General features: G+C 40.8%; 1 protein-coding gene across 4 annotated transcripts; it reads right to left on the bottom strand.

Moving 5' to 3' along the window:
* Positions 1 to 1835: 1835 nt before the first annotated feature.
* si:ch211-234h8.7 (monocarboxylate transporter 4) lies at positions 1836 to 16027 on the bottom strand. Of its 4 annotated transcripts, none has more exons than XM_021307520.2 (8): positions 15924 to 16027; positions 11069 to 11133; positions 10645 to 10755; positions 10177 to 10438; positions 6731 to 6874; positions 5760 to 6370; positions 5468 to 5648; positions 1836 to 3455 (listed from the first exon to the last, which is right to left on the bottom strand). In XM_021307520.2, exons 4-8 carry the CDS (start codon positions 10397 to 10399, stop codon positions 3064 to 3066), a joined length of 1551 nt encoding a protein of 516 aa, XP_021163195.2. In that variant the 5' UTR covers positions 10400 to 10438; positions 10645 to 10755; positions 11069 to 11133; positions 15924 to 16027; the 3' UTR covers positions 1836 to 3063. The 4 variants fall into 4 exon arrangements, with proteins under 4 accessions (XP_021163195.2, XP_035985331.1, XP_012736248.2 ...); XM_036129438.1 differs by lacking the exon at positions 15924 to 16027 and adding an exon at positions 15641 to 15827; XM_012880794.3 differs by lacking the exon at positions 11069 to 11133 and having other exon boundaries at positions 15924 to 16021.
* Between the last annotated feature and the right edge of the window lie 8047 nt (positions 16028 to 24074).

Raw genomic sequence — 24074 nt, 5'->3', positions numbered from 1 at the left:
AAGCTCACAACAGCTACCCACGATGCCACACAAGTCTGTTGGGACAATGTAACCCATAGAGTGTGACCATGAAGCAGATTTTACCTTCCGTTTTAGACTGAAATGTTTCTTCTTTCTCATTTGAGTATCATAATAAAGACTTTGACAAAAAATATTTCTCCCCCACCTCAAATTCTGGAAGGAATTACAGAGCCAGAACTGAAGCAGCAACAACTTCTAAACAGCTGCAGCTCTGGTACTTAATGCAGATGCTGCAATTCTGTACAATCCGAACCTTTGTCTCTAAAAATATCTAACTTGTTTCATCTGTAACAACACAGACCGAGAGGGAAGATATTTTCTGCCATGTGACACAAACTATTGAGAATAAAGAGACTACAAAGTTAGTCAGAAACAGGTTTTAAGCCTTTGACAGAAAAGTGTTTCTGCTTCCACAGACACAAAAAGCTTTTCCAACACTTTATGACACATAACACCAGAAAGCAGCATTTTATTAGTTAAAGGATAAGGCTGACAGGATTCTGCACCGCTCATGTATCACAAATACTAGATGTCAGTTGTTGTTGCCAAGGGTGAAACAAGTAATTACCAGTTTTAGGGAGAAGTTACTTTTTCACATATGTTGGTTTGGGTAGTTTTTTCCCCCCAATAAATAAAATCCTGATTTAAAAACGGCAGTTTGTATTTACTCAGCTTATCTTTCATATTTAGATATGATTGCTGATCAGAACATTTCAGTTTGACAAAACAGGAGGATGAATATCAGAAATCTGCAAGGGGGCAAATACTTTTTCATGGCACTAAATAGAATTGTGATTTTATTTTTGACTATAATAGATAAACAGAGGAACTTGGTTGATTTGATACAGGTCCAAAAAGGCAAAGGACAATTTAGTCTAAAGTTCAGTTGGTGACCTGCGTAACTTGAAGTGGCTCTCTAAAAGTGTTCAAATTTGTAGACGAAAGTCATTATGTCGAATTTAGACCTTCATTTTTAATCAGGAAGAGCTTCTGTGCATCCTTTTATAAGGGCAAGGGTGGCGTAGGAGCTAGGGAGTTTATCCTGAAATCAGTGGGTTGCTGGTTCAAAACCCCACTCTAACTATATCAGTCGTTGTGTCCTAGGGCACTTATCAGATTTGCCTGCTGGTGGTGGTCAGAGGGCCAGATGGCGCCAATTGTCTGGCAGTTCCACTTCTGTCATGGGTGAAGTGCTTCAGGGTCCTCAGGACTTGATAAAGCAAACTATTTTATGGTCTGACTCCAAACTTTGGTAGGATGTTTGATTGTTTTTATCCCTTAATTGAAGATTCTTATTTTTTTCAATTTTATAAAAAAAATATTACTGACAGAAAAGCTAAGCACCATGTGAAGCACCAAAAAGGAATAGTCTAATTTGAAAGTAATTTGGTATACATGTAGAGCAGCAATGGAGATGTACCTGATTTAAATTGCAAGTAGCTAGCATATCTACAACCTAAGAGTGCATGGCTGTGGCATCACGAGTGGAATGATAGTGTTACAGGCCAAATGCCAGGATGCCTGGCACTCAGTCCGAACAGAGGAAAAGTCCCACAAAGAGAAGATGCCTTGTAGATTAAACAAGCATCACCAGAACCTTTTTGTGATTGAAAGAATTCAGGTAGTCAGATACTGCAAGTGCTAGCATGTGCAGAGCACACATGGTAGCATGTAATTAGCACATGCTAGGTAGCATGTGCTACCACATGTGCCTGGGATTAGCCTAGCCTAACCGCCCCTGTCATGCTGGGATGCCAGGCATGTTCCCCGAATTACCACACATAAGGTGTGTACCGTATTTACACCTCTTTAACTTTTTTTTTTTTTACTTTTTTGACTAACTAAACTTAAATGTATTTTTGTTTGTATTGAATGTGATAGTTGTTTATCATTGCTGAGGGGGAAAAAAACTAAATTTTTAATAAAAGAAAGTTCCAAAACATCTAAAAAGTGTATGGTCCAGCCAAAAGGTCTAACTCTGGAGGAACTATAACGATCCAATCTGTTGAAGGTAAGTAAGGCTGTTACTCATGAATTTCTCAAAGCTGTCCTTTAACCAAAGACAGCCATTGGTGAAATAAAGAAATGGAAAGTTATGTTTGAAGCTTGCCACAAGCCATGTAGTGAACAGAGCATATATTTGAAAGATGCTCTGGTCAGGGGAATAAATGCCTCTAGTGCTTTTCCAGATTAAACTTTGCTTACTGAAATCTTTCTGCAGCCATGAATAGTTAAGAGAGCCTGGTAAATGATGGCATGCATTTGAAAATGAAAACGTGTGAGGGGAATGAATACTTTTTCAAGGCACTTTGGGTGTTTTCACACATTCACTCGAGTTAACATTGGCCCAAAGCGTAAGTAGTATGCCCCACATGCTAGAAAATTGCTTGACAAAATTACCGACCCTTAAACATATGAAAAATGGACAAACTAATCCAATTACATCAAGTGGTGGTAATGCTGTCTAATGTGTTTATGAAGAAGCCACTGAGTCTGTGGTCCTTACTCTCTTAATACATCACTTAATGTCTGGTCTAAATGTGCCACATAGTCACAAATCAGATCATTTAAACCTCCTTCACCGCTGTACTAATGTATCAAATTCCATCCAAATCAGACTGTTCAACCTTGCTGCTCAATGGGTTAGTGTGTGTGTGTATTTAATTTCATCTGTACCAATCATCTTTTCGTGTGATTTGTTGATTTTAAAATGCAGAATTTTGACAAAATTATCCCTTAATTCCATTTGCTGGTGGTTATCCATAAAAAAATAGCTCCAACATTTGACAGAAACACATGGCAGACCAGCCGCTGGGTTTTTCCTATTAAGCAAACTATTAAACATCAAGAGGAAAGACGATGCCAACACAACTGTTAATCATTTAGGTGGTAGCAGTATTACACAGCTGCTTCGGGTGACAGACATAAACACATGGCTCAAACCTTTAGATATGGGCAAAGCTTAGGGTCAGGTATGCTGCTAACTAGTACATTTCACTGAGCTGCTTTGTGAACAATTTCAGCTTTACCCTCCATCTCTACTTAAAGACAGGTTTCAGGACAAGCAGCCATGTTACCATTTGGCTCCGGTTCTTTCAAGAACCTCTCCACCTCCTGTGAGTCCACCGTTACACTCTTTGGTCGGACATCATCTATTCCCTCAATGTCCTTATTCTCCTCCTCATTGGTGGCCTTTTCTGGCTCCTCCATCTCTCCCTTCTCATCATCATCTTTCCCATCTGCCCTGTTACCACACATCTTAGTATTACATTCATCGGTCAGTGCTATGCTCTCAAGTGTATCTGCTGGTGCAGAGGGCTTTATCTTGATAAACAAAAAGTTGCAAGTAGCCAGAACCACTGCTGAGACCACCACTTCACATCCTGCCAGCAGGAAGACGTACATGTAGTTCTTAGTGGCATCAAGAAGTCGGCCTAGGACAAAGAAGACAAACGTAAGAGGAAGGGTACATGTTGGTGTGCCATCTTGCTGCTATCACACTGTGCATTCTGGGGTTTACCAAAACACTTTAGCTGTGGTGTAATAGTTATTACAGTCAGTGATCAGGGAAACATTTTCTAAAAGTATTCACGCCTTTTGAACTTTGTCACATTTTGTAACATTATAAATACAAACTTTATTTGTTGACCTATTCGTAATAGGCCAACAAAAAGTCACAGAGAGTCATAAAAGAAAGGAAAATGGGTCAACAATTTGTAGAACCAGTTCTCTTTGCAGTTATACGCCTGGTCTGGCGTTCTGTTAACTGTGACATCATCCAGAGAAGACGGCTCACCCGCTACTACCATCTAATGTAGAACAGATTACTAGATCAATGTGTGCTTCTGTGCTTTTTTGTCTCTCTTGTTGTGTCTCTGCTCTGTCTTCTGTAACCCCCAGTCGGCCGAGGCAGATGACCGTTCATACTGAGCCCGGTTCTGCCGGAGGTTTTCCTTCCCGTTAATGGGTGGTTTTTCTTCCCACTGTTGCTTCATGCTTGCTCAGTATGAGGGATTGCTGCAAAGCCATGTACAATGCAGATGACTCTTCCTGTGGCTCTACGCTTCCCCAGGAGTGAATGCTGCTTGTCGGGACTTTGATGCAATCAACTGGTTTCCTTATATAGGACATTTTTGACCAATCTGTATAATCTGACCCAATCTGTATAATATGATTGAACTTGACTTTGTAAAGTGCCTTGAGATGACATGTTTCATGATTTGGCGCTATATAAATAAAATTGAATTGAATTGAATTGAATTATAGCTGAGGGTATTTTGGGTTCTGCAGCTTTAGACATCCACAGACTGAAATTCCTGCCCATTCCTTTTGGTAAAATAGCTCAAGCTCAGTCAGTTTGTATGGTGTCTGACATGTGACTATGCTTTGATCTAAACCATTCAATTGTAGAGTGTTTGTTGGGGGTTGTTGCCCTGCTGGAAGGTAAACATCTACCTTATTCTCAAGTCTTCTGTAAATAGACAATTTTTCTTCCATGTCCCTGCTGAAGAAAAATCCCCACAGCTGATGAGGGAAAAGTGTGTTTTGAGTTCTGTGCAATGTTAGCTTTCATGACACAGAGCATTTTGAATGGAGGGCAAAAGGTTGAGTTTATGTCTCATCTGAAGGTGCTTCTTCCAATTTGCTATGACCCAACATTTTATGTGGCAACCTGCATAACCTCCATAAGATTTGTGGAGTGCAAGTTGTCTGATTGACAGATTCTCCCACCCAGACTCTGGATCTCTGCAGCCCCATGGTCCTTCTGGCTGCTTCTCTGATCAATACTCTCCTTGTCCAGCCAGTCCAGGTGGACGTCCATGTCTTGGTGGGTCTGCAGGGGGTCCATCCTCTCTCCAGGTTCAGATAATGGATTGATCAGAGCTCTGGGAGAGGTTCAAAGCTTGAGATATTGTTGTAGAACCTAAAGCTGCTTTAGACTGGACCAGAACTTTCTCCCTGGCCGGTCTACTGGGTTCCTTGGTCTCCATGATGCTGGTTGTTCTCTAACATTCTTTAACAAACTTCTCAAGTCAGATAAGTATATTCGGATCATTCTACATGTAGCTAAACTATATATGAATATATATATATATATATATATATATATATATATATATATATATATATATATATATACACCTTTATTAATCAGGTGATTTAGGAAGGCAGTTGGTTGACTTGGATTGTGTGTTAGCATATCAGAGTAAAACCCTATCAGATTTCACACCTTTCAGATTTTCTTTCAAAAAATATATATTTTAAACCTTCACAGCTATTCACTGTTTTATGTCGGTTAGTCCGTAACACCTCAATAAAATACAAAGTTTAAAAGGTGTGAATATTTGTTGAGCAGTGGGTCCCCCCCCCCCCCCCCCCACACACACACACACACACAAACTTTAAAATGAATGGTATTGTCTGGACAGATCTCGTGCTTACTGACCTGCACCTGGTGGTCCCACCAGCACAGCAATGGCCTCCATTAGTAGGACAAGGCCAATTGCACTGGAGAATTTTTCAGTGCCAACTATTGTCATTAGGACCTCAAACTGTAGTGCGCCCACCATACCGTAGGAGATGCCAAAGAAGATGCAGAAAACTACCAGAGCTGAGTAGTCCTTGGACTGGAAGGAATTTAGAAAATTGTGAATGTACAGATCTGAAACTTGCTATATCAGTGAGCAGGATCTTTTTTTTTTTCCTTTGTAGGTCAGAACAAACAAGCCTTGACCCACCTGTGAGCCGATCAGGTCAGCGATTCCATTGAAGAGCATTGCGAAACTGAAGAAGTAGACACAACGAGGTCGAACCCATTTCAGTCCGGCAATCACACCACAGGTTGGTCGAGCAAAAATATCGATGAAACCCAGGATGGTGAGCAGCAGTGCAGACTTGGTGTCCTCATTTCCCAGCTCCTTAGCATAGCTCACAACAAACACAGGTGGTACAAACAAGCCCAGCACCATGATGGATGCTGCTACAGTGTAGATGACGAACCCTCTATCTTTGAACACAGAGAAGTCCAACAGTTTTGGCTTGGCCTTCTTCTTTATCTCTATCCCCTCTAATTCCTTGTCATGTCTCTCTTCCAGCTCCTTGGACTTGGGAGCAACCAGAGGTTTCATGAGGGCCCCACACACACAGCAGTTGAGTAGAAGCCCACCAAGAATGAGGAAGCCTCCCCTCCATCCATACTGGTACTGAAGAACCTGACCCAGAGGTGAGAGGCAGCAGAGGGCAACGGGGCTCCCAGCAGCTGAAAGGCCATTGGCCAGAGGACGCTTTTCACTGAAGTAACGATTCAGCATGATTAGAGATGGCTGGAAGTTCAGCGATAATCCAAGACCTTCAGCAAAGCAAACGGAAAATGAATGTTTTACATAAAAGGCTGGAGTTTAATATTTTAACTCCAGATGATTAGTTGCGTTTGTGAAAACAGGACTTTCTAAAATCCATCTCATATATTTGATTACGTGTGTATTCTTGGCCACTGTTAAGACAGATGGTCAACTGCATGAAGAAAAAAAATACACTAACCAGAATTCTTTGAGGCATAAAATCTGTGATTTAGTGCTCTGCAAATAACATTAGTTTTATCCATCGGTGAGAAGTCAGTCAAATTAAATTCAGCAGACTATCATTTAGACATTTGAAAGACGTACTTTCTACTGCATTGAAAAAGAAACAACAACAAAAATAGTCCCACCTGTAATGACTCCAGTGCAGAGGTAGATGTGGATGATGCTGGTGGAGAAGGAGGCCAGGATCATTCCTAAAGAGGCAAAGAGGCCTCCCACCATCATCACAGGACGGCAGCCGAAACGGTTCACCAGCACGCTGCACACAGGACCTGGGCAGAGTGGAACACAGGCACTGTGTCTGATTGCCTTAATACTGCTCTACAGCTGCTGTATTTAGGCAAGATGAACTATTTTCCTATATTTCTAACTTATTCTTCTTAGTTTATGTATAATACTTTCCTAATCTGGCAAGAAAGAAAAGGAAATTTATCACAGAAGGTCATTATTTTTATAGACACATTATACAGCCTTTGGAAATTTGGAGATGTTTATATTTTTTTTTTTTTTTTTTTTACAAAATTTGATCAACCCAAAAAAAATCCTTCAGTTTAAAAGACAGTGAGGTATGATTTCTAAACTAAATTTTTACTTCAAAACTCAATACTCCCAACTGAGATTTGAATTGCACGACAGTAAATATATTTCAGCATGGTTTCAGTTTTGCATGTTCAAATACAGTAATGCTCATTAAAGGCCAAATATCACCAGGCATCAGAGCCAGAGAGCTACAACAAATTCTACGCACAAAACTTAAATCAATAACGATCACCCTTTTAACCGTTGGTTCCAACAGATCAGCTATCTTAAAACACACTTTTCAGAAACAAAAAGAGCCTTTTAAGTCCGGCCTTCAAGATTGGATATGTACTTCAGTATATGGATGGTGTGGTCGCGTATGTAACAGCACCAATCAAGAAGCCTGCTTCTGTCTATGGCTGCAAAACAGAGAATAAACACAATTTCCATATGAATATGTTGACCAAGGATGTGGTTACTTATTGGGAACAGAAAAAAGATGAAGTGTGCATTTTTGCTACAAAGATCATCTATGCAGAGTGAGCTTTGTGAAAGAAACCAATAAAGGGGATAGATTTCTCCTCATCCACTGAGCAGTCTCTGTGTGTAAAACACTTTTGCACCATATTGTTTAACCTTCATTTAATGTAGGACTTAAGGGAAGGACTAATGCTAACAGGACACAACACAGTTTATGCTACGGGCAAGACAGGTAGCTCAAGCAGGGAGGCAACAGCCAGACCAAAAAGGGAACTGTGGGTCTTGTGAATAGAAAGCTTGCCAGAAAATGTCTTCTTTTATCATGTGCCCTATCTCAGTAAAAACATCTACTGATGTCTGCAGATCTCATTAATAAACTAAGTCATTAAATAGTGCCTGCAAGAGTTCCTTCTACATGTTAACTTAGAATAATTAGCTGTAGCAGAATCCTTTTTTTCCTCTTTGTCTGAACCAAATGAGCTAAAAGGAAGAGGATTTTTCACTGCAGATTCCATCTGTGTCTACACTTTCCCACCATCACATGTGCAGCCATAGCTTGAAATTTATTTTCAGGGCCAACAACATGTTTGGGTGAGTGGCACCTTCAGAAGTTAAGCCCCATCTTCAGATTTATTGTCTGTCATTGCCAGGGCAACAACACAAACAGCTTGGCTATCTCCTCAAAGAAAGCCAGTGTTTGTATGGAGGTCGGTTGCTAATTTTCCAAAGTTGGATGGGCAATGTCTTACAGTGGTTCCCAAACAGTGGAGATTCCCCTGTGGGGTATGGAACATCGAGCTGGAGTTTTGGGTTGATCTCCGTAAATTAAAGTTAATGAAAATAGAATTGTTAAAACACAGTTTACCGTAACAGTTACCAGACAGAAACGTTTAGCCATAGAAGGATGAAAAAAGCACAATGGTTGTTGCATTATGTCTGTGTTGCTTGGAGTTTTGCTCTTGTTTAGTTTTTCATTTGCCTGGTGCTACTGATGTCAAACCGTAGCAACCAACCAAACTTCACCAAGATTTACAGATATTACATTACAAAGAATGTCATCCTAATGTGCTTTACAAGACAAACAGCTGTATTTCCTATCAACAAAAAAACTGAGTGATGGTCTCTAGGGATGTAAGGCCTGCTCTGTACACATGATCTTTATGAGGAAAAAAATGTATTGCTGGCTACCACAGTCATTGGTATGCCCCTCTTGTTTCAGTCACATACAGCAGAATAGCTCTGCTATGGGTGGAGTGATCCGTCACCCCAGACTACCTTCTGCTATCAGGAGTCACTTGATACCTGCTCTCTGATGTTATCAGTGTGCATCTTTGATGATAATGACATATATTCAATAAAATGTTACAGTTGCGTTCACAAGCTAGAGCTGTGCAATTAGTTGAATTTGTATTTCATCATTAATTTCAACAATCAGTCACAAAACAACATAATATAATTTTGGCTCAAACTTTGGCTTGCTTAGTAAACTGGTTTAAAGGTCATCATTGGATCATCTTACATTCAATAATCATTTTGGCTTCACCTCTCTGATTATTATTTTTATAAAATCATCCAGAGTCCATTTATTGTTTTCGTCGTTCTTTGAAACAACAGAAGAGGTCGGCTGAAGGAGAGTGGAGTAAGATGCATCCTGTTCTACACTGTCTGGGTTTGCAAACCTTAGACATACATTTTTACCAGTCCTACAGAAGCAGTAAAAGGTTATGCACTTCCAATCCAAAGAAATTGGTTAATATGCAGAAGGTCAGACTATGTTTCTATTGATGCACTTTAAAAGGGATGTAGGTGCTTTAGAGATTCAATATGCAGATAAAAAGCAGTTAACCTTGTATGACCTACATTAAACCAATAAATAATTCTTAAATAAAAACAACCATCCATCCAGCAGCCATTGCAGGAGAGGCGGGTTACTCCTTGAACAGATCGTCAGTCCATCACAGTGCAAAACAGAGACACAGGACAAACAACCATGCTCATGCTTATATCTAAATAGGACTGACTTTCAGAACTCATACGAGTCCTAGCAGACCCTAAAGACTGTTCGGTTTTTGTTTTTCCGCAAGCTTTAATCTCTCGTAGCTTGTTGTTTATTGCGGTAAGCTGGTGTATGTCCCGGAAGACATTTCACCACGGTAACACACGGTGACCATAAAAGATTCTTGATTCTTGATATCAAAGGACGCTATAGAGAGACCAGAGAGAGAGGAAGCCAAAGAACCCATGCATGCACAAGGAGAAGATACAAATGACACATAGAAAGACCCCAGGCATGGGATTTGAACCCAGGATCATCTTGCTGCAAGGCAACAATAGCTACTACCAATAAATAAACGAAAAGTTGTAAAGGGAATGTTTCTAGAGATCAGAGAGATAGAAAAAAACAACTTCCTGTCAGATACCACTGACATGGGTCACATGGTTAGGTCAGAGTTAAGTAACATCAGATGTTACCTTAATAATATAGTATAATATAAACTGAATTACATGGTACACTGACCTTCATGTTGCTAACTGATAATTCCATGTGTGTATCGTGCAATCAGCAGCAACCTACCTGTCCCATAAAGCATGGCCAGCAGGATGGAGGAGATCCAGGCAGTGTCACTGTATCCAACATCAAACTCGCGGATCAGCTCTTTGAAGAAGACACTGACTGCTTTAGGGAATGCATAAGAGAAGCCTGTGATGACGAAACATCCAGCCAGGACTGCCCAGCCCCATCCTCCATCTGGAGCCTTCACACCCGGTGCGCCAACATCCACCGCAACACCTCCCATGGTGCTTTATAGCTGGGCCTTAATGGGGGCAGCGAGACGCTGGAACAAAGATAAAACATCAAGACATTGGATTGAATTTCCCCAGCATGTGAAATGCTGACCAGCAGCACGTGGCTCACTCTCAGATTAAATGTCTTTCTTCACAATGGATCCACATCGCTCCTGGCAATATTTTTTCATACTGCCTTTGACAAATTATTCTGTATTTACTGGTAAGATTAAAGAATGGTGCAGCATTGACTCACACAGTTTCTGATGATGGGCTCTCCTCACAAATCCTCAGAATCACACGTGATTCATCTCAGCAGTCATGGCCTGAAGAAATGTTGGTTGGATTGGAACAGCTGCTAGAAAAACTGTAAAATAAGAAATCAACCATTTTATTTTCTCAAGTTTTCTCAATAAGTTGAGTTAGACATAACATTCCTTTTATTTCTAAAACAACTGCTAGTGCAATGCCGGCTTTGTACATTTAAAAATCAAATAAATCATTTTAAGGAGTAACAATTGGCCTCCTATTTGATCATTACCTCCAGTTTTATATTAAAATTTGTCATTTCTGAAACACAGTAGGAAGCAGAGTGTTACATTGTTACATTGGTCATTCAGTCTGTTTCAGAGAGGGCTTCTGTTGCGTGATTAACAATAGCACCAACGTCAATAATTTACCTGCAGTAAATAACTCTCTCCATGCAGCGCCTCCTAACACTAGGCTATCCCGATGCATATCAGACCTGTTTGGAAAGAACACAGCCGTTTCAACATTTCACCTTTTTGTTCAAGATACTATTTCTGCTTTATTCAAATTCTTTTGGCTTAAATCACCAAAATAAAATAAAAGAATAAAATCAAACATTTTAATTTTATTCTTGGAATCCATTTTGCCGTTATTTAGCATGTTTAAACTTTATTCTGGTATTGAAAAGAAAGAAAAGTCTGCCTGAAAAGACTATTTTCCTTCAAGTGAAGCTAATACAGCTTGGGATGCTAAGAGAGTTATGTACTGCAGTGAAGATGCTGGCTGCGTATCACCTCTGAATAGAACCCTGCTTTAAAAAAAACTACTAAGTACCTTCAGAGCAGTGATTCTGATTCCAAGATGAAAGTATCATCTTGGTAAATAGCAAGTCTTCCAAGTACCACCATCTTGACAAAGAACCAGAACCTCTGCAGTTTTATGGTATATCATAAAAAACAACAAAAGGAAACTATTTTTTATCCATTTATCACTGCTTGATTAACCCGCAGATACAGTTTAATTATGAGATTCATTTTGTCCTCGGAAGTTGAAACTTCCAAGTGTTTGAAAGAACAACTTTCTCGGTTCTTGCAGAGTATGTATCAGCCTTTAGCCTGATCACAGAGGAGTCCATTAGCAAATCCCTCCGGTTTACAAACTGGAACTGGAACAAGATAAATTGGGATAGATGAGATTCTCCAATGTGAGTCCTGGTTTCCTTAAGCAGTTGATTCTTTCTTGTTTACCGTATGAACGCTAAAAGGTCTTCTGTCTACAACTAAGGTTTGAGAAACCCTGGCTTATTATGTTTTATGTTAAGTATGGAATAAAATGTTTGATAAAAGCAGCAACATACATATGAATTAGAACACATAAAACATGGTGTTAAAAAACAGTTTCTTGTTTTGTTTAATTCTCTGGGGAATATAGAACAATTGTAGTTAAATAGTTTTTTGTCGTTGCTGTTTGAGAACGCCTCTTTTATCTTATTTGTTTTGCCATAAAAGCAATCGATACCGTTTGGAAATTGCAAACCGCGTAAACAGTGAGTTTGTAATGTGATGGGAATGTTTAAGCCAATGCTTCTACCTACTCTTTTACAAACATGAAAGAAGGAAATGAAAGAAGCAAAGATGCGACTCATTGATGTTGTGATCGCGTTTTAAACAAACCCTAAACCTAAGATCAGTGAAACCACGCCTGCACAAAGGAGTCGTTCCATGATAGGAGCCACCCATCATCAGTCCATGCCTCCTGGTCCCGGTGTTGTTTCAACCAAGTCTCCTTTGGTGTTAATAAAAGCCTATGCTGTGGGGATGGTTCCAGACCTCATCACAGTCTTCAGGCAGACATGGTGCGGTCAAGAATCTAATATATGTGTCTAGGTAGCAGGTAAAGATGGTATGGAGTATCTGCCATCCAACATGACAATCCTCTATAGGTGTAGTTTGTATTCAGCAGCTACACCTTCATAACATGTGTGGCTTCCCTCACTTATCTACTAGCTCCTGTCAGGTCTTTGTGATAAATGTGCAACTGCCAGGTAACTGAGCAAGCCTACAAGCAACGCTGTATGAAACTCCTTAGTGCTAGCGATGACCTGTCCACAAGACGTCCTACATCTGTGACCTTCATTCACTGTTTGCACTGTGGGACACACTGGAAACTGTTCCATAATACCAACGGTCTATTCCTGAAACTATTACTTGTGTCCTGTGGCAGTGTTCCACACATGCAAGCTACTTGGTAGTCAACAGATGTACAGACAAACCGTATGCTGGTCTGTGTGTATAGCAAATAAGATCCAAATCAGACAACTCCATCAGGCTGCCATTCATGGTTGAAACCCCCTCCAATAAGATAAGATAAGATAAGATAGGCTTTATTGATCTCACATTGCAGAAATGCACATGTCACATCGGCTCAGTAATCAGTAGTCATAGGAAGAAGGAGTCAAGTAGGACGAGGTGCATCAAATATATAGTGTGTCCTCGTTATACCATGGATCAAAAGTAGTAGGTAAGAAAAAGAAAAAAAAAGAAAAATACAAAAAGAAATAAGGCAGAGGATGTCTTATGTACATTCACTGTGGCTTATATGCGAGTGTATTGACATATATTCAGGTGTAGCAGCAGCAGAAGTCACTTTTTTCAGGATTATTGCACAGTGTATTAAATAGAATTGCACATTAGTTATTGCATGTTGGTTATTACAGTTACAGTTATTACGGTTGTGGTTACAGTCATAATTACAGTTATTGTTACAGTTATTTTGCAGCATTGTTATACAGCTGATTCCAAACACTCTGTAAAGACGAGAGGGCCAAAGTTACTCCTAAGCAATGTAAAATATTATTGTCCAGTTATCACAAAAGCACTGCTGCCAAGTTAACCAGAGCTAGTTACAAGGTTATAGGGGCAATTACTTGTTTACACGGCCCAGGTTGGCCATGTTAATGTTAGTATCAGTTGGTTTTCTCCCAGAGTTTAGCACCAGGCAGCCCAGAAGCATAATGAGACTCATGTGGTTTGTCTGTCCCTTTACAGATCATTCAGTTTGAACATTTAGGAGGTGACGGTGCCGGAGACTGGGAGGCTCTGGGTTACCAAGCTCCCCTTGTTGCTACCACAACCTTTACATGGAGTCAGTCATTTAAAGAATGAATGAATGATTCAATCGTAGTGTTTCCATCCCTACTACAAGACCAGCAAAGCATTCACTGACCATGCAATGGAACAGTTCTCCTGACTGTCCAAGTCTGACACCTGACCTTAAAGCCACTGATCATGCTTTACTACTGAAGAAGGTTGTGTCCCAGCCCTTAAAAACCAAAAGACAAGCTGCAAATGTCACACATTAGCAAAGGCCACTGGAAGGATCTTTCGACCAACCACTGAAGCACTAACTGTTGAATAATGGATGTAGTGCCTATTACTTTTGGGGAAACAGAATCAAATATGCAGAAAGTATTTGAACACTCATCTGTGAGATGCCCTCTCTGTTCTCCTCCAGCTGACTGCCGTCTACAAACAAGCAGATCCAGAAAAACAACAAGTCTAATTTACAGCACTGCTGTGTCCTATATTTTGTAATGCCCCCCCCCCCTTACCCACCCACCCAACATTGTTATTTATATGCTCCCTAAGGCTCTGCAGAAGTGCTCAGCCACCTAAATAAACAACAGCCTCACAAACCCTAAGTTATTTAGTGTCTAATTCTAAACCCATCGTGTTTTTCCTACATCTTTGATTCCTAGAGGATTCTTTATCTTCCTAAAGCATCTACACATAAAGGCTGTAAAGTCTCTGTTTTAACAGTGATCAAGCAGGCGGTGGATCCATCAGCTAATTTACAACCGGCTGAGGAAACAGATGAGATGAGCAGATCAGTAGAAATGCCGGTTTGGTGAAGCAAACATCCAACAACCCAGTGTCTCCAGGTAACACGTTTCAGAAGGGAATGTGACATCATCAACCTAAAAAGAGTCTGACCCGTATTTCAAAAAGACAGAATGATTCTGTTTAAATGCCACACTTTATTTTTGCTTTTAAATTTATCTCTTGCACAAATATTTTTAACCACAGTTTTTTTTATTTTTTATAACTTTTTCTAATTTGTCTTTAATCACACCTTACACCTGGTCTGTACATCAGACTGGCTTAAGCCGTCTCTTCACGGTGGCAGCACATTGCTTCCTTCTCTTTCAGCAAGTCCAGCCAACAGTTTGCGACCTTCAGCTCATGTTGGTGACGCAGCAGCACAATGATCCACGCCATATTAAAGCCCACGTTTGAACGGCTTCAACAACAACACACTGCCAGGGGTAGCAAAAGCAGTTGCTAGGTTCACAGCGCAGTTATCTGTTTCACATACACCCAGGTTGGTTTGTAGAGCTTTCTCCGTTGATACATCATCATTTGAAAACTGGATTTTGCATTTGCTCAGAATATATTTGTCAGATATTAACATTTATCTAATAATCTGACACATGTATGTAACTCTGAAAGAATAAGTGGGTCTAGCAAACATATGGATGGATGGATGGATGGATGGATGGATGGATGGATGGATGGATGGATGGATGGATGGATGGATGGATGGATGGATGGATGGATGGATGGATGGATGGATGGATGGATGGATGGATGGATGGATGGATGAATGGAGGGGTGATATGTTTACCGAATACTGGAATATAGTGTACTGTATGAACGGAAATTTAGCTGTTAATTGATGCTAAAATTTAATTAAATTTAGATTGTAAAAGAACTGACAGAAAAAAGATTAATTCGAGCTAAATAAACCTTTAAAAACAAAACCCGTTTCTAATTCACAAAACTCATGTTGAGTTCCCTTACCACCCACTGTGTTCTACAAATATGTTCCTCTTTTAGATTTAGATGTGCAACTTTAACACCGCTGACTACAGTTCGTACATAATATTTTAACGGTCCCAATAAAAGCTTTCCAACCCGTCCTGACCAGAGTACACTGTGATCTACCTTCAGTCGTCAGATGAGCGCAGCCTCACACCTGCAGCCTGGATGCTGCTGCAGTCATTTCCTGCCGGATGAGGTCGCTTCTAAAACGTCAACAAAACCTCACGCAGCTTGCGACATGATGCGTCTCACGCAGTCGTCCCAGAAATGAAAACGCCGACTGACGGTAAATAATCGCATGTGACGGACGTTTTGATTGAGAATGCGAAAAGCAAGACGCCTTTGTGGTCAGGTCGTGTTGTTCAGACCAGAAATGGGCTCAGAGGGAAACTGCTGCGCGTCTTACCGGATGATGGAGCAGGAGCCGTCCCTCATCAGCCTCAGCACCGGAGCAGCGTTTCAACCTGCACGTCTGCCCGGAGAGCGTCAGCGCGGGGGCAGGCGGAGGTGCTGCTGGGTCCTAGCGCCCGCTGTGCCAGGTCGCACCATGAATAGCTATTTCTGTACTTTGTTTTTACTAGGCCGTGTTGGGAACGGCCTCACCATCATCCTCCTGACGGTTCCCGGACTGCGCCTCTGGTCGATCTCCTGATGGATGCTGGATGTAGAGTGTGTGTGGCTTCAGACAGCGCTCACACATTCAGAGAGCTCAGCCATCAGAGGCTGTGTTGACAAAATGTCCCTGAATACAAAGCACCACCTGCCAGGGGGATGACACATCATGTACAGTAAAGCCCAAAATAATTTATACCATACATGGAATTACCATACATTTAGATGATTTCCACTCAACATAGCGGTTTGGTTCTAATGGGAAATGAGAGACATGTCTCACAAGGTCATGAAACAATCTGATTAGTTTGAGAAATAGTAAATTGTTTTGTTACTAACAATTTATATATATATATATATATATATATATATATATATATATATATATATATATATATATATATATATATATATTATTTTATTATTAATGCCCATCTCAAAAGAAATGACTGGGGACTGGGGTTGCAAATTAGCCTATAGGCTAGAAACCTTTCATGCAACACATCTACACATTTTGTTATGGCTCTGCCTATTACAATTATGAATGTAATAATGTGCGCTGCATTGTCCCTGACACATAAACTAATAAAAAAAAAATGTATTTAAAAAAATCAGTAGGAAAAAAAAAACCTTATTATTGCTGGCCAGCTTTTTGCACGTTTCCTGTGGTGTTTTGACAATTTATTATGGGCAATGAGCTTCAAGTGTTCAAGGTTGGAAGGAATCCTTGTCATCGCCCTCACACTGCACTCCCAACACAGATTCTCTCACAAATTTCAACTCAGGCTGGGCCTATCATAGTTTCAGGTATATTTTAAAGTTTAAACCTTTTATTTAAAAAAGAAAAAGCATGTGTCAGGTGCTGGATCCAAGAAGGTTTTCAGTGGTATAAGTCACTGAAGGGAAGGAGGAGAGAGCAGTGAGCTGAGTAGGTAATCAGCTGAGAGGAATGAGATCATGTTTGGACAGGCCCTTGCTGCTAGTGATGGGTAATCCAAATAAAGCAGGACAGGTAAAGCAGAGAGGGGAACTGACAAAGGGGCCTAGGTGTGACACCTGTTGTGGAGGCTGGGATCTAAGTAACTATTGCAGTGATGAACAGGAGGTGGGAAAATTGTACTCCACCAGGGAGAGTAACCAGGACGTTGTTCACAAGGAACAGATAGAAGAAATATAGCAGAGGCCAGGGGGCTTTGTGTATTAGATAGAGAGGAAAAACAAGGTAACAGGACACGAACAGCTAGAGGTACCAAGTGTCTCAGGTGTCGAATGACCAGTGGCACTAATGAGCCTGGTGAAGCGCAGGGCGCACCTGACAGGGCCTCTCTAAAACATTAATATTACTCTCAGTCAGAAGAAACATGTTGGTAAAATGGAAAAAAATAATTTAAACCTAAATCTGAGGAAGGTATGAATAATTGTGGGTTATTTATATGTATCTAATGTGCTTTTAATGAGATGCCAGTAAACGTGCCGAGGAGACCAGAGTTTTCTCAGGCTATATGGAGTATAGAGTATTGCATGGCTGCCTTTCCCCCACCTGTTACTGTGCACTGCTGCTCATCTGACTGAAGGTATACTAGTAGTTTTTTTCTTTTTCTTTACAACAACGACAAGTTTGCCTGCTTGGAAATATTTCCAGTGGCAGATGGAAGGATGCTGGTAAGGAGCGGTTCATGAAAAGTGCACGTGTTTGCCAAGATTCTTGGGAAGGTGTGGATCTTTAGATGACAAGAAGTTGTATGCAAGCAACAGAGGGCATGCTTGCAGTGTTCTAAGTGGAGACTCAATAAAATGGGTGATCTCCCATGCCCTTAACTCCAGTTGTTTAAAGCAGTATTTTATTCCATTGATATGCATTGCTATAATCTCTTTATGATCCAGATAGGATGGCAAAATTAGAAATGATGGTATATTTTTTCTCAAATCTCTTAACACCAGAGCTGTAAACGTTGGGGTGCAAAGTTCTCTTGATTGTAATGCATTTCTCATATGGCTCTTTGCAGATTCATGGCTTGACATAGCAAAGGCAAAGGCACAAATTTCCCTGGTGGAGAAGATGAGCTCAAAAGTGGTTCTAATTGGATTAATCCAGGCCTAAAACAGGGTCTAGCCAAACAACAGAATAGTTTTTATGACAGTCTTTTGGCTGCACCACATTTCATAGGAGCCTAGGTGGCCAGGGGAGGTCCTCACAACTGTTCTTCTTAAAACTGAAAAACTGAGGGCCTCCTAAATGCTAACCTTCCAGGATATATTTCACCTGACCCGGTGGACTCTGATCCAGTGAGAGCTAACTGTCTTCTTATGGGCCGGCCTGATGTCTTCTCATCTCAAGTAGTCTATCCAAAGTCAGAACTTCTAAGCAAAGGGTGATGGAGGCATTCTCTGATGCTTGCTGGCATGTTCTGGACAGCATTCATATACAGACATCAACGCTGACATGGTACTGATGCTGAATGAACCCCAGTTACCACCTTCCTTGTGCCAGATCAGAAGAGTGACCAGGTTCACTCCCACGCCTGGAGCATGCAAGGACAACTGAGGTTAAGATTGACGACAGAAAATCTGGCCTAACTTATGGCTGATTATACTGCCAGAGATCCCTGACTAAAGGGACTGTTGAGAGTACGTTCAGAGGTCAACAGATTTTCATTCATCTTTAACACGGCCTTCAGAGTGCGATGGCGAGAATGGTAAGAAGATCACGGTTGAAGAACAGCCAATAAAGTCCACAGGCCATGTAGAAGAAGGTGCTCTGGTCAGATTAGACCGAAACTGAACATTTTGGCCAGATGTGGAGGAAAATCCACACTCCGCAACACCTGGAACATCACCTTGCTATCCTCAGTCAAACAGTGGCAGTAACATACTATAAGGATGCTTTTCTTCATCAGGAAAGGGGAAGCTAGATGAGAACATGGTTGGAACTGTAAAAAGAAAGAAAGAAACAAGGATTATATTCCTGTCATTTTAAAGTTAAAGGAATAATCAGTTTTTACAGTTTTTATACTTACTGTATAAGTAAGGCCCTTACTTAACGAATCTTAAAAGCTCATTTGTTTAAAGGTGTCTTTTCTTATTAAACTATTAACTAAAACACCACTAATTTCAGGCTGTAGTCCAACTTTTCTTTACTCTATTCTTACTTTTGTTGTGTTTTCCTTTCTTATGTTTCATCTTGTAAAGCAGTTTAAATGATCTTGTGGCTGAAACGCACCATACAAATAATGTGCCTCGCCTTAACTTTACAGTTATTCACAACTTTGTTTGATCAACCACTTAAAATTCCAAATAAAAAACAAGGATTATTGTGTTTTAAAACAACACGAAGCATAAAAGATGTTTGAGATGTGAAAACGTCCCATAGAAACAGTTTTGTCCTGGTATCAGTGGTATCTTGCCGTAAAAAGCGTGAATAGAAGGAAATGTTGAGATGTTCAGACCTTAGTCCCCAGAGTCTGTTTCTCTGCAGCCATTCCATCACTGACTCTCCCTGTTCTCTTGGATTTCGTTTTAGCTCAGCTGTATTCATAGCTCTGGTTTTGCATTTCCTGACGTCAGCCTTGTTTTTCTGGTCCTATCTTGTTTTGGTTTCATGCTCTGGATTCTTTTAGCTTTGCATGTTTATGGGCTTGGCCTTGTCAGCCTTGTTTGTTTATTCGTCTTAGATGTTGAATCAGTCCCGGTTTCTTTCTGTTTTACAAATGATCAAATATTCAGTTAGCGTACTAACAGAAGTTAAAATAAGGATATCCTTTAATTACTTTAGACTGTGCACACAAAGGCTATCTTTGAGCTGTACCTCTGCAGCTGTTGCTTTCCTCTAACTCTTCCCTGCGTTGCCGTGACTGACGGTGTGTTCATCATAAACTCTGATGCTGTGGGGTAAATTCGGCCGTTTGCTGATGCTCAGTCTGTCCCTAACATCCTCCCTCCACAGGGAACATGTAGTTTCACACAGCCTCCTTTCAGCATGGATCTCAGAATAAGTGGCATATACCTTCAGACCTACCTGTTATCCATTCTACCAAGAATAATAAATGATTTTTTGATACTGTGTTTGTTCTGTTTAAGTTGTTTTTTTCTTGAACATCTTCCAGCGAAGGTCACTATGACCTGTTGTGTAACTGTTGTCAATATACAAATAAAGCTTATTTCACAGCGCCTCCCAGTGGTTAAATCATTGCATCACCTCAAAAACGTACATGGTACTATGTTGATTTCACAGGCAGTACAATTCTTGCTGTAGTCAGAGCTTCAAGAGTCACCCAACACTGTAAGTGTGGATTTGTTGTGTCCAGCCACTCCTGAACCAGAGACAGCTTTAGAAGCATCTTACCTGGGCTCAGGAGAAAAAGAGTTGGACTGTTGCTCTCAGTGGTTCAAAGTCCTCTGTTCAGATGAAAGTACATGTTTCATTTCATTTGGGAATCAGAGTCCCTGTCTCTGGCCAAAGAGTGGAGAACCAAAGAGTCCAAGCTGTGTGAGGTCCAGTAGTACGTTTCCAGTGATGATGCGGGAGTCGTGTTATCTGCTGGTGTTGGTCTGCTGTGTTTTCTGAAGTCCAAAATCAGAGCAGCCATATATCAGGGAGTTTTAGAGTATTTGTTTTAGAGCCCCTGTAAAGATTATGGGTGCCCCCCCAACTGCATTTCAAGAAAGAGTTGGCCCACCAGCATAGGTCGCTGATGCAGATGGAAGATTTTAGTTTTTAATTAGGGCAAATTAAAATGACAGAAAAGTTAAAATTCTACTATTGAAAATGTTAAGTACAACACAAAGTATTCGTCTATCCAATAACATTTAATAACGCAAATGCAGACTTTGATGCAATAACATCTGCTTTGAATTCAATTATTAAAATCGGCTAATTACAGTAAGTGTTTTCAAAGAACAACTGACCCAAATACTGTTGTTACATTGCTAGACAAAAAAAGAGTAAAGTTTATCATTGTTAAAGAATCAAATTAAATTATTCACAATAATTTGCAAACTGGACGACCATCTTTTAATACAACAAATGAGCAAAACCCTTTTTTAATTTTGGATCTACAGTGATTTACACATTCAGTTTCTGCAAAAAAAATCTTACTAACTAATTTATTTAAAATTATCATATTTTATAGAGCAGGTAAAAGAATTACCAAATTTTTTGGGTTTAAGAAAATTTTGTTAATTTTTTGACCCTCGAGTTCCTTTGACTTGACAATTTTGGCCCATGTACCGAAAAGTTTGGACACCCCTGCTCTAAGATATTTGTGTCCTCTTTCAGGAACGTCATAGTTTTCTAGAACCTTTGTGGGCCCAGTGGGTAGTCATCTCGCTATGGGAAGATTGTGTGTTCAATTCCAGCTTTCCTCTGTCACAGGTTGATGTGCCCCTGGGCAAGGCACTTAACCGCAGCTTGCCCACCGATCTGCATAATGGTGCACGAGAGTGAGTGCGATTGGGTGAATGTGGCTCTAGTGTAAAGTGCTTTGAGAGGTCATTGTGACAGAAGAGCGTTGTATAAATTCACTACATATATAAGCCAATCAGAGTACAGCTCAGATTTTGGGCTTTAGCCTATAAGGTATCATGTTTCTGGAGTAATTCTGACAGTTTTGGGGTAATCAGGGGTGTAGGCAGCTTTTCACGAGAGTAGGGCATTTAGTTGGAGGACTGCCTTGCTTGACATTTTTCATGTTTTGTTGCCTCACAAGGTGAAGTTAAAATAAATTGTTTCAGGGTTTGCACCATTTCATTTACAGAAAACGCCTACAACTTTGAAGGTGTATTTTGTTGTTATTGTGAAGCAAACGACAAATAACTTCAGCATGCATAACTGTTCACCTCCCCTGCAGTCAGTACTCTGTAGAGCCAGCTTCAAGCTGCCAGTGTGTGTTGCTTCTGCAGTATGCTTCAGCTCATGGTGCTGCTGGAAGGTGAACCTCTATCCACTATCCCTGTATTCAGCAGCATACGTCTCTCTCTCAACTTGGACCAGTTTCCCTGTTGCTGAAAAACCTTCCCACATCATGATGCTGCCACCAACATGTTTCCCTCTGAGGATAGTGTTGCTGGGGGGATGGGATGTGTTGGCTTTGCTCCAGACAGTGTTTTCTTGGTGGCCAAAAAGTTCCATCTTAGTCTCATCTGACCAGAGATCCTTCCTACATAGATTTGAGGAGTTACCCACATGCCATTAGGAAAACCCAAAGCATGCCTTCTTGTTTTTAACAGTAACTTTTTTTTTTTTTTTTTTGCTTCTTGGTCTTCCAGGTGTGAAGTCTCACCTCTTGCTTAGTGATGCAGGCTCTGGGCCTGTGTTTATATCGACAGGTCATGTGATACTTGGATTTCACACACGTGGATATATTCATATTCAGAGCTGGTGTCATGATTCAAGGCACGGCAGAAGTGGCAGCCGCTGCAGAACGCCAGTAGAGATGCAGTTTTACCCCTGCAGAGCACAGTGGACCAGAAGGTACAACCCAGCAGGCTCTAAAGTGCCGTGTCAGACTTTTACTGAGGGATGTCGGTGCAAACCTGAGCATCGGTGCAAGAGCTCTTCAAAAAGTGGACAATCTGTTTTGGCCATGTACTCGTTTGGGTACATCTTTAAACCCCGCCTGTTCTGATTAGTAGGGAGCACAGGCGGTTAAATCAGGGCTGCATTCCACCTCTGCATGCTGGTAAAGCAAAATGTCTTAAATTAGCCCTTAATTACCCACTGATGGTACCAGAGCTTACCCCTTAGCTATACTGTGCTGCCATTTCTGGCTTTGGAACAATAACGTTCACCTAGCTACACGTCAATGTTTCCAGCTTACAACACTACAAGTGGAGTCCAGTAGACATCCTGAAGCGCTCACTCCAATGTCTGTGCAGATACAGAAGCTCAACTGAGTCTGGCTCTACATGGCAGGAGGATCTGCTTCTCCTGTTAATGCTCAGTTGCACAGCTGGACATTTACGCTTCCCAGCCCATCATGTTTATCTCAGTTTCTCAGGAGTACCCTCCTGTTTTATCCTCAAACTCGTCACAGATTCCAACTGTACATCATCAGATCAAACATGCACACATACAAGTACTTTTTAATTTATTTACACAATTTTAAAATACACAAATACAGTGGCATTACAACTGAAGAGCAAAATATTAAGATGGGAGTGAAAGTGTGGAAAAACAGAAGAGATTCCCATGATTCTACAGTATAAGATACAGCGTGGGACCTGGATCCAGTACACCTAGAACCTTTATTGGACAGTTGGTGACAAAATAAGAAACTTCCTGCCAGAGGCAGACGCCACAGAAAACTATTCCATGGAAACATGTACTTGCATTAGTCATAACCATCCTCTGTGAGACATACAAAGTTATTCTATCAATTTGTTTTCAAGTCCACAAAGTGAAACATATAGTGAAAGAAAAGTGGTGTGCAGGAACCCTAATGGAGTGAAGCATTCCCAGTCCCTCTATGAACAACTCGTCCACAAGCCTACAGCACTCAGTAGGACGTGGTAAACAGGCATATCCTATACACAACAGAAGGAACATGTACAAGTTCAACTACAACCCATTCCCGCATCTACAGAAAATGGCCTACAAATACTTTGTATCGGTCTATCACATCAAGGAATTCCTACTTTAAAATCGGCAGGTTGCAGATCAGATCACCGGGAGCACCAAGCTTGGCGCTCCAGCTGGAGACTCAGCCATGACCCCTTTCACTTCACACGCAACACTCAATCCACAGCTCCTAAAAACCTCCTTTGCTTCCGTAATGCCGGGCTTTAAACAAAGCATGTCCTTTTCTATCTAAACAGGAAGGCGTGAGCCGTAACAATTTTAAACTAGTCACCACAGTACTGGAAAGCTTTAAAGCCAGTAGCAGGTGGGAGATTTCCGATGTTCAGTCCAGTCTGTCAGACTTGACTTTAAGGATTTAAGGGTTCTTTG

The sequence above is a fragment of the Fundulus heteroclitus genome, unplaced genomic scaffold, assembly GCF_011125445.2.
Source record: "Fundulus heteroclitus isolate FHET01 unplaced genomic scaffold, MU-UCD_Fhet_4.1 scaffold_170, whole genome shotgun sequence".
Lineage (NCBI taxonomy): Eukaryota > Metazoa > Chordata > Actinopteri > Cyprinodontiformes > Fundulidae > Fundulus > Fundulus heteroclitus.
The sequence above is the reverse complement of the archived record's forward strand: the minus strand, read 5'-3'. Positions and strand labels throughout refer to the sequence as shown.

Coding starts and splice junctions, on each gene's coding strand:
- si:ch211-234h8.7 (XM_021307520.2), bottom strand. CDS start 10,399: ATGGGAGGTGTTGCGGTGGATGTTGGCGCACCGGGTGTGAAGGCTCCA. Junction 6,875..10,176: donor GGCCATGCTTTATGGGACAG/GTAGGTTGCTGC, acceptor CACTCTGCCCAG/GTCCTGTGTGCAGCGTGCTG. Junction 6,371..6,730: donor CTGCACTGGAGTCATTACAG/GTGGGACTATTT, acceptor GCTTTGCTGAAG/GTCTTGGATTATCGCTGAAC.